The following is a 9959-nucleotide window of genomic DNA, read 5'->3' as shown; positions in this document are numbered from 1 at the left end:
TTTGCTTCTTACTTTTCTCATCTGGACAATCTTTAAAGCAAACATGTAATCTTTTTACTTCTTTGTTTCCAGAGATTCGAAATTATTGTATTATTACTTTAGTGTAAATAATTCAAAGAAGTATTTTATTTATCAAGTAAAAATTGAAACATTTAAAAAAATGCTTGAAAAATTTTAATATTTAGTAAAAGAGAAATATTTGTGGAAGGATGCAAATAGAAGAGCAATAGAAGTTTGACCACATTTACAATTTATCTGAAAGTCACTCAAATTCCTTGTTGTAAAAATAATTGAGTTGGAAATACTACAGCAAACTATTCTTGGTAGAATAAAAACAATTACTACTTTGGCTATGCTAGGGATGTGACAGTTTCATTTATTTTCAAATATAGCTTTTCCATTCCCAGTTCCATTTGGAAACAAGAGTAGGGATGCATGAAAATTTTATAGAGTATGAAATATAACATAAAACAGAACTGTGAGAATATAAGTCTAAATAAAGTTTCAATATAAGTGAAATAGTATTAAAATGATCCTTTATTAAATTAGCTCATAGCTTTTGCTATGTAAATAACATTATAAAACAAGAAGATTTTAACATGGCTGGCAAAAGAGTGCAACAAGGGTCAAGTTAGTGTTAAACAATAGTATAAGAATAATGACTAGACCCATGTTTTCCTGATTCAAATATTTTTTATTGTATATCTTTTCATAAACATTTCAATATTGGGATACAGGAAACAAAACATACTCATTTTATCTTAATTCAACTTAGGGGGTTCACTTCAGCTATTTTGAATATAAGAAAGTTTATTGGTCAAGAAAAGTTTATTTCCAAACAGCATTTTTTTACTTTTTCTTAATATTGCAGTATAAAAATTATGTATAATGATATTACTTTACTAGAATAAAAAAGTACCCCAGAAAATGAAAAGTAATATTTTTGGTTACTGTGTGCATTAGTTTCATAAAGTATAGGGGTAATTTAGTTGTTTTAAAAAAAAAATCAATTGACATTTAAAAAAATATTTTAAATATTTTTAAAAATCCATGTCCTGGAGTTCAGGGACTCAAGAAACTATTAATAAACACATGTGTGCACACACATATACTTCTTGGGTAGGTTTTTATATCTTACAGCACATATTGCTATTGTATTTGTTTAACATTAGGTAGGTTTTATTAGTACAAAACATACCAAATTAAAAATTGGGAAACTTGGGTCTTGTGCTTGCTAGTTTCTTGTTCTTGCTAGTTTAATTCTATCACCTTCAACTTATCATTACCCTCGGAATATTATTTTCTATAGCAAAGATAATAACAATGCCCTCATCACATGCATATTGTGATACCTCAGAGTTTGGGAACGGCCTACAATATAAAAACCAGAGAATATTTTAATAATTATGACAGACAATAGAAGTTCCGAAAATAGGCTTTTGCCTCCTCCTGAACTGCCAAAATTCTTCTAGAAGGCTTTATTAAATGCCAAGGCTTCCAGCATTTAAGTTTTACATAAGCCTTGTGGTGACCACAAAGCAGCAACGTGCAGTAGATACACACAGGGTCTATATGTAGCTGTTGTGGGTTCCCATCCTAACTTAAAGAGAAACTTTCACAATGTCTGGAGTCCTTAATTTCCCACAAATAAATGGAGAAGGATGTCCTCAAAATCCTTGCAGCCGACACCCACTTCAGTAGCACCAGCCTTGAGCCACTAGTATCACTTCCGGGTGTGTCACTCCTCAGACCCGCGCAGCCTCCTGTGAACCGTGGCTTCCGGTGGTTCCTTACCTAAGGGCTGACCACTGTCTTCTCGAGGAGCATCTTACGTTGCCCTGCGTGTCACCGCTCTGTGTTACACAGACTCTTCCCCTGCATTACTTGGAGGGAGCCTCCCGGGGCAACAAGGGAGCTCGCTCAGCGGCCCGCGGTGGCCGCCTGGGAAGTCGTGCACATGCGCATCACTTTCTCCCATGAGCACCCGCGGGGAGGTGACACGTGGTGTTTCCTTCCCCAGAAATTCTGAGGAGGTTGAAAAGGAAAAGCGAGACCGAGCTAAAAGGGCTGTGAGGAAAGAGGAATTTCAGGGTGAATGGAATGCTACAGCGTCTGGATTTATTGCGACTGACCCCGAGGTCGCAGACACCTCCAAAAGTGCACAGGTGCCCCCTGTGCCTCTTCATGGTTCCCTACAGAGGACCGGAGTATATCGCCCCCTGGGGAGGGAGCCGTCGGCAGCCCCACCCATCTGGCCAGAGTGGGTAAGAACCGCCACTGAGCGTGGCTTTAAGCTACTCTTCCACAGATTTGCTTTTAAATATATTAATTAATTAATTAATTAATTAATTTGTTTATTTGAGAGAGAGCGTGCACGTGTGAATGGGGGAGGGGCAGAGAGAGGGACAGAGAATCTCAAGCAGATTTTCCAGCTGAGTGGGGAGGAGAGGCCCCATCTCAGGACCCTGAGCTCATGACCTAAGGCAAAATCAAGAGTCAGATGCTTAACCAACTGAGCCACACAGGTACCCACGTCCACATATTTTCAAACAGAAGATGGAAATAAGATTGATAGAAAATAAGTAGTTTCTAAACAAAACAAAAACAAAAACAAAAAAAACCCAGAGCTGTTTGTTTGTTAGGTATAGTGCTGTGAGACAATGCCAGCCACGTGGGCTTTCACAGTATGGTGTTTTGGGGTGGCATTCCTCAAATGAGAGTCCTAAAAGTTGGGGCACTAGATATGCAGTTTATTTTTTATTTTTATTTTTTTTAAAGGATTTTATTTATTTATTTAAAGATTTTATTTATTTCCTCATGAGAGAGAGAGAGAGAGAACCAGAGACACACAGGCAGAGGGAGAAGCAGGCTCCACGCAGGGAGCCTGACATGGGACTCGATCCCAGGTCGCCAGGATCACACCCTTGGCTGATGGTGGCGCCAAACCGCTGAGCCACTGGGCTGCCCCTTGATAGGCAGTTTAAATCCTCTGTTCTCCAGGAGGAAACTGGGAATTGGGGCTCCCCTACCGATTTTATGGCACTGTGTCTGAGTGGGGTTTATGGTAAACCTTTTCTACCTGTTGCCACATGGGTATTTTCTCACTTGCCTAACATGAAGGAGTCATTCATCTAGAGCCTGGATTTCTCTCAGAGGGAATTGTTTCCTGTGGAGCTGTATATTTAGTTTGTTCTTGGCAGAAGGGAAGTTCAGGAGCCTTCCATGTCACCCTCTTGGTCTCTCCCTCTTGCTCTTTTTAAAAAATGGGTAATTGATCAAAGCTGGATTTTTTTTCCTCTAGGATTTTGTTTTACTTTTTAAAAGATTTTATTTTTTTAAGTAATGTCTACACCCAATATGGGGCTTGAATTTACAACCCTGAGATTAAGAGTTGCATGCTCTACTAAGTTAGCCAGGCACCCCTTCAAGATTTTAGGTGTTGGTTAATTTGTTAAAGTATTATGCTGGCTAATAAAAAGACATCTGAAAAACAGATTTCATTTTTGTATTCCTTTGGATCTCTTAGAATAATATCTGCTTGGAAAAGTAATAATTACTCTACAGGTTGCAGGAATAATAAAAATTTTGTTCAGAGTGTGAATTTATGTTGTCCTAGAACTACAATTACTCTTTAGTGTCACATCCTGTCCTTACTAATTAAAAGATTCCCCAAAAGCTCATAACTTCTTTGTTTACCAATCTCTTGTCTACAAATCAAATTATTTTAGACCACTTTGCTTTTTCATAATTTCCAAGGGTATAAGATCAAAGATGAGAGTATTTGATGCATAAAGGTAGTTATCTTATTAGTTCTAAACTAGAAACGTATCACTTAGAAATTAATCAGTCAAGTAGCAAGTCATCTGCAAAGTAATGTTGTTTGAGTTCAAATACCTTGCTGATCCCAAGAAATTGAAGTTTGCACATTTTTCATACTTCTTACAGTTTTTAAAAAATAATATCAATCTAATAGATTATATTAGAAATTGTTGTTTTAAGTTTCCACAAGGGACCATGGAGATGAAGAGATAAGGAAGACTGCTAGTTTGAAATTTTCTCCAAAAAACCTTATATATCCTGAAGTGCACTTATGAGAAAATCCAAACATACATGAAATTCGGTACTATCCTGAAAAGGGAAACAGAACTAGCTACTCTTAAGTCCTTGAGGAATTAAGTAAACTTCCAAGATGTGGCAAGAACACCAAAAATGTTAAAGAAAGAAGAATAGTGAGGACTGGGATTGTTTACTGGAAATCAAAACAGAATATACATACGTGGATTTTAGAGTTAAGAAAACCTGTGCTTGAATATCTTTGATATTAAATATACTCATCTTCATTTTTTGAAACTTTATTTTTTATTAGTGAATTGAGTACAGTAGAAAACAAATCAAAGAATTATTGTTTTAATTTATATTAAACTTTGTTGTTCTCTTACATTATTGAAGCAATCATTATCCTTTAGGATAATTCATTTGTAAAACTCTGTTGTTGAAGAATTCTTGACTGAGATAAATACACTATTTGACCTAATCCTAATAATTTTTAAAGCCTACTGAATGAAAGCATATTGTAAGAATTTTCTCTCTCTCTCTCTCTTTTTTTTTTTTTTGTGTGAAGTTGTTTACAAGTATTTCACTTAATTGCAAGATTTGGAACTTAACATCATCCATTTAGTACATAAATAGATTGGATTGTTTCATCACACATATCATTTATGTTCAAAACATTTACCTGTATATTGATATCTGGCTAAGTATCATGTTCATTTTGCAGAGAAGAACACTATGGCTCTTGAGAGTTCAAACTTAATATCCTGCTTTTCATAAAGTCAAAATTTCACCAAAACATACAGCTCTTCACAAACCATTACCTATTCACATAGCACAGTTGATGCGGGGGGCAGGGGTGAAGGTTGCTGTCAAATCACCTTCACTTATGTGACTTAACTACTTCAAATGTAAAAGAATTTGGGTAAGAAAATAATTCTTTTTTATTATAAAGCATTTCAAAAACCTTCATTGTTCACAGTGCTTGAGTTTAAATTTGATGTGGACTCTTGACTTTTGTTCACTGAAGCATTTCCTATTAGTATTCTAATTACATCAAACACACATATTGAATCTGTTATTTTGTACTTATTATTTCCATATAGACTATATTGAAAATTAGGCTCTAACTTACATTATCTCAAAAGAGTTCCAGAACATGACATTTAGTACTTTAGAAATCAAAGTTACATTATTTTTTTTATGTAGTAACTATAGTGGATATATGTGTGCCTCTTGTCTTTCAAGCCTGAAATTAATTTCCTGAAATGTGCATTTTAGCTATACGATAAGCATGGAGTCCCAAAAAAGAGTTCGTTTCAGTGAAGAATAACTAAGCCATGGGCATTGCTTTCAACTTTTTAATAGAATGCAGATTACCCATTCAAGAGCAAAGCCTTCATTTCATAAATTGAATAGAAAGATGATTGAAATTATAATAGTTGGTTAAAAGTAGGTTATGTTAAACAGTCAAATCTAAGTATCTCTCCAGAGGGCTTTAGTGTTTTTATTTAATATTGAATAGAAAATATTTTCATTTATTTTAAACATTGAATGTTTTGTTCTCTTTCCTTAAAACTACAATTGTCATGAATAACTCAATATTAAGTTTTTATTTAAAAATATATTCTGAAGTTTTTATTAATTTTAGATAAGCATATCTTCAATATTCGTTGAGATTAAAACCCCTATGAACATATTTATCCTTCTATTTTGTTAGCAACTCAACCTTATAATAAGTGGCATGGTCTAATAATCACTCACTATTGAAGGAAGATAAAAGTATAGTGAAATATTTTAGATGTTAAAAGAAAAAAAAAAACAAAGGCCAACCTAAAATTCTGTATCTAGTGAAATTATCCTTTAAGAATGAACAAATATTAACAGAAATAAAAATTGAAGAATTTTTTTGCCAGTAGACCTGTCTTGAAGGAAATTTTAAAAGAAGCTCTTCATAGAAAAGGAAAATATGATAATAGTTCAGAAATGTGGGTATATGTAAAGAAAACAGAAGTACTATAGAGGGAATAATTACAGGTAAAATAAAATATTTTCTCCTTTTTAATTCATCCAACAGCTGAGATTTTGTGCAAAATAATAATAGTAACAATGTATTAGGTGGTTATAGCATATAGATAAATAAAGTAAATGACAGTAATGTATGTGAGAGATGGGAGAATTTGCAATCTTCTGTTATTAGGCTTTTTTTCTTTCTTTCCTTTTTTTTAAACTATTTATTTACTTATTTATTTATTTATTTATTTATTTATTTATGAGAGACAGAGAGAGAGAGGCAGAGACACAGGAGGAGGGAGAAGCAGGCTCCATGCCGGGAACCCACCTGGGACCCGATCCCAGGACTCCAGGACCACGCCCTGGGCCAAAGGCAGGCGCCAAACTGCTGAGCCACCCAGGGATCCCCTAAGGCTTTTTTTCTAAAAAAAGATTTTATTTATTCATTCATGTAAGACACAGAGAGAGAGAGGGGCAGAGACATAGGCAGAGGGAGAAGCAGGCTTCATGCAGGAAGTCTGATGTGGGACTTGATCCCAGGACTCCAGGATCTCACCCTGAGCCAAAGGCAAATGCTCAACCACTGAGCCACCCAGGTGTCCCCAGTTACAAGGTTTGTGCACTACACACAAAGTGGTACAGTGCTATTGAAGGTAGATTTGCATTAGTTGTAAAGTATATAGCAAACTCTCAGACAACCATTAATAAAAAAAAAATGTGAGAAGTATGATTACTATGTCAAGAGAATAGAAAATGGAATCATGAAAAGCTACACTTCTAGCTGCTCAGAATTTATTGTTGTCTCTTGTTTGTAGTTTTACCAAGCGAAGAAAGTTTTATTCATTCTTTTCTGTATTATTTGTATTTTTTTTCTTATCTTATTTGACTGGCTAGACCCCTCCAGTGCTATGCTGTGTTGAATAGAAATTGTAGAAAGAGGCATCATAGTCTTATTCCCAATACGGAAGTAATGTTATTATGTTCATTGATTTCTGGATTTTAACCTACCAAACTTGCCTTAGATAAACCCCACTTGGTCATGGTGTATAAAAGTTTCTATATATTGCCAGATTCACTTTGTTAATATTTTAAATAATTTTTGTGTATATGTTCATGATGGATATTCTTGTTTTTCATTTTTTTTAATCTTTGTCTTGCATCCATGTTAAGGTAATAAAAAGAGTTAGAAAGTTAGTGTAGGATTAGGATGTCTGTTCTGTCTTGTTTGATAGAATTATCTGAGTTTATTTTGTGGAGTATTTTTAATTAATTCAATTTTGTTATTTGTAAATAATCTATTTACAAGGTTGATCAGTTCTTAATTCGATTTTGGTAATTTCTGTCTTTTTTTTTTAAGATTTTATTTATTTATTCATGAGAGACACAGAGAGAGAGGCAGAGACACAGGCAGAGGGAGAAGCAGGCTCTATGCGAGAGAGCCTGATGTGGGACTTGATCCCGGGTCTCCAGGATCACGCCCTGTGCTGAATGAAGGCAGTGCTAAACTGCTGAGCCACCCAGGCTGCCCAATTTCTGTCTTTCTAGGAATTGTTGATTTCATCTAATTTGTCTTATTTGTTAGCATAAAGCTCTTTATAATATTTCTTTATAATTACTTAAACATCTTAAGATCTATAGAGGTATTCTCTATTTTCTGTGAATGGAATTGTAATGACATTGAATGTTTCCCTTACTCTGCTATTAGAAAAATTCATAATCAGTGCATTATCTGAAGATAAACTAATGTTAATTTTATGCACAGAAGTTATCTTCAGGTTGTTCAAGGAAGATTTCTAATTTTTAAATTTTATCTCATTTTCCATATTTTTAAGTTATACTAATAACCTATCTATTCATTCAGTTACACTCAACCATTCATTTTACCATTTAAAAGAAGTTGGGTAAATGATAAAAAAATTAGAAAAAAACATTTCTAAGAACTTTCCACTAGAGAACAAATTCTTACAATTTTTAGCAGCCATCTTGATTTTAATGACAATTCACACTTCGTCCCTAATATCCTCCTACTATCCCATGTGTTATATGTAATGTTTAGCATATTACATATTCTGATATGTGATGTAGGATAACGTTTCTCAAACTGCAGATTTTTAGAACCTTGGGGTATGCACAGATTCTGAGTCAGCTCTTATTTAGTAATTTCAGAGGATTCTGATGTAGTGGTCTTGAATATACTTAGTGAGAGAACACTGTACTAAGAGGGCCTTATAACACTGATGTCTATGCAAATCAATATAGACTTCCTTTTTACTGTTGTCTCAAGTAAAAACTATTAACCCATACACAGTCAAGCAAATGTTTGATACATACTATGTGGCATAACATCAAACTCTGGTTGAATTTAATTTTAATTTTTATATTTGTCATATAGGTTACTGTTTTATAATTCTTGAAAATAATATTGAATTTCATAGAAAAATAATGAAGTTTCTAATATAATCTGATCTTTAAAAGAGTATAGTGGTATAGAATAATTTTCAAGATAAAAAGGCATACCTGACATGATATATATTTTTCTTCATGTGTAAATTCTATTGACTGACATACTCTCCTCACAGAACTCAAGGCAGACTTTGTTTCATTCCATCTTTAAGCCATGTTATTGCACACATTTGTATTTCAATCCTAAATTGCCATTTGTGTAGCTTAACATTCAAAATGATGTTTTTGCTTGGTGTATACTTGCAGCTTTGTCTTGGATCAAGAAATAGAAATAAATTTCTCACATTTTTAAATTAAAATTAATTTTAGAAGTAATGATTAAGACTATATGATTCCTATAAAAATGATAATGACTCAACATTTCAAAATTGGGAAATATATGTCAAAACAAAACATTGTTTAAAGAACAAAATGTCCAAACCACTTGAACCCACTGACAGATATGATAGAATAATGTCCCGAAATAAGTCCATGTCCTAATATATTTGTGAATATATTACCTTACATAGTACAAGAGACTTTGCAGATGTGATTAACTTAAGGAGATTATGTGGATGTACCTTATGAAATCACGAGGGTTCATAGATGTGGATGAGACAGAAAGATGAGAGAGACAGGGTAATGTCACCACAAAAGAATGATCAGAGAGATGCCATGTTACCAACCTTGAAGATAGGTTACAAGTGAAGAATCAAGTAGCTGGAAAAGACAAAAAAACAAAACAAAACAGAAAAAAAAAAAAAAAAGGACTTTATTCAAAAGCCTCCAAGGATGAAGGCAGTCTGGTAAACAGCTTGATTTTAACCCAGGAAGACTTGCTTCAGATTTCTGGTCTATAGAACAGTAAGGTAATAAATGTGTATTATATTAAGCAACTAAGTTTGTGGTGACTTTTTATACCAGCAACAGAGACCTAGTATAACATGAGCAAATATTATTAACATGAACCACCAGTGATCTAGACCAAACTTTGTGGAACACTAGAAAGGCTCTAAATTTTAGCAGAAATTAGAACCATTAGAAATGGTCATTTTAGCATGGTCTAATGAAATAGAAGTTGGGCAATTATTAAAATTAAAAAAAATACTTGAGTTCATCACTCAAGTCGATAGATACCATGCTTATATTTACCATCATAATTACTGTAGTATAAGCAAAAGTTAGTTCTACTTACAAGTAGGTTTTAATGTGTCTATTAAACATGATTTTAGGTGATTTTTTAAGTGATTTATTCTAACCAGAATATTCAAAGTTATTTGACTTCAGGTGTAAATATATGTCAACCAAGGAAGTAAACATTTGATTGTGGTGTTTATATTATTAAAGCATTATAAAACTTGTGAGATGTGTTTACTCTTCAAAAAATCTTATTGCTAGATATTACTTTTGATGCTTTCTATGACTAATGTATGAAAGTACTCTTCAGATATTAC

The 9959-nt window shown here is 33.7% G+C and overlaps 1 protein-coding gene across 1 annotated transcript in view; it reads left to right on the top strand.

The window, feature by feature from the left end:
• Nucleotides 1-1912: 1912 nt before the first annotated feature.
• Nucleotides 1913-9959, top strand: part of LOC144287850 (small ribosomal subunit protein uS2-like) — a 77279-nt gene continuing 69232 nt past the window's right edge. Inside the window, exon 1 of the mRNA XM_077855241.1 lies at nucleotides 1913-2264. Within this exon, the coding sequence (XP_077711367.1) occupies nucleotides 1977-2264 (288 nt within the window). The 5' untranslated portion in view covers nucleotides 1913-1976. The remainder of the gene's footprint in view (nucleotides 2265-9959) is intronic.

Source organism: Canis aureus, chromosome 17 (genome assembly GCF_053574225.1).
Source record: "Canis aureus isolate CA01 chromosome 17, VMU_Caureus_v.1.0, whole genome shotgun sequence".
NCBI classification, from domain to species: domain Eukaryota; kingdom Metazoa; phylum Chordata; class Mammalia; order Carnivora; family Canidae; genus Canis; species Canis aureus.
This window is presented reverse-complemented; position numbering and strand designations above follow the sequence as displayed.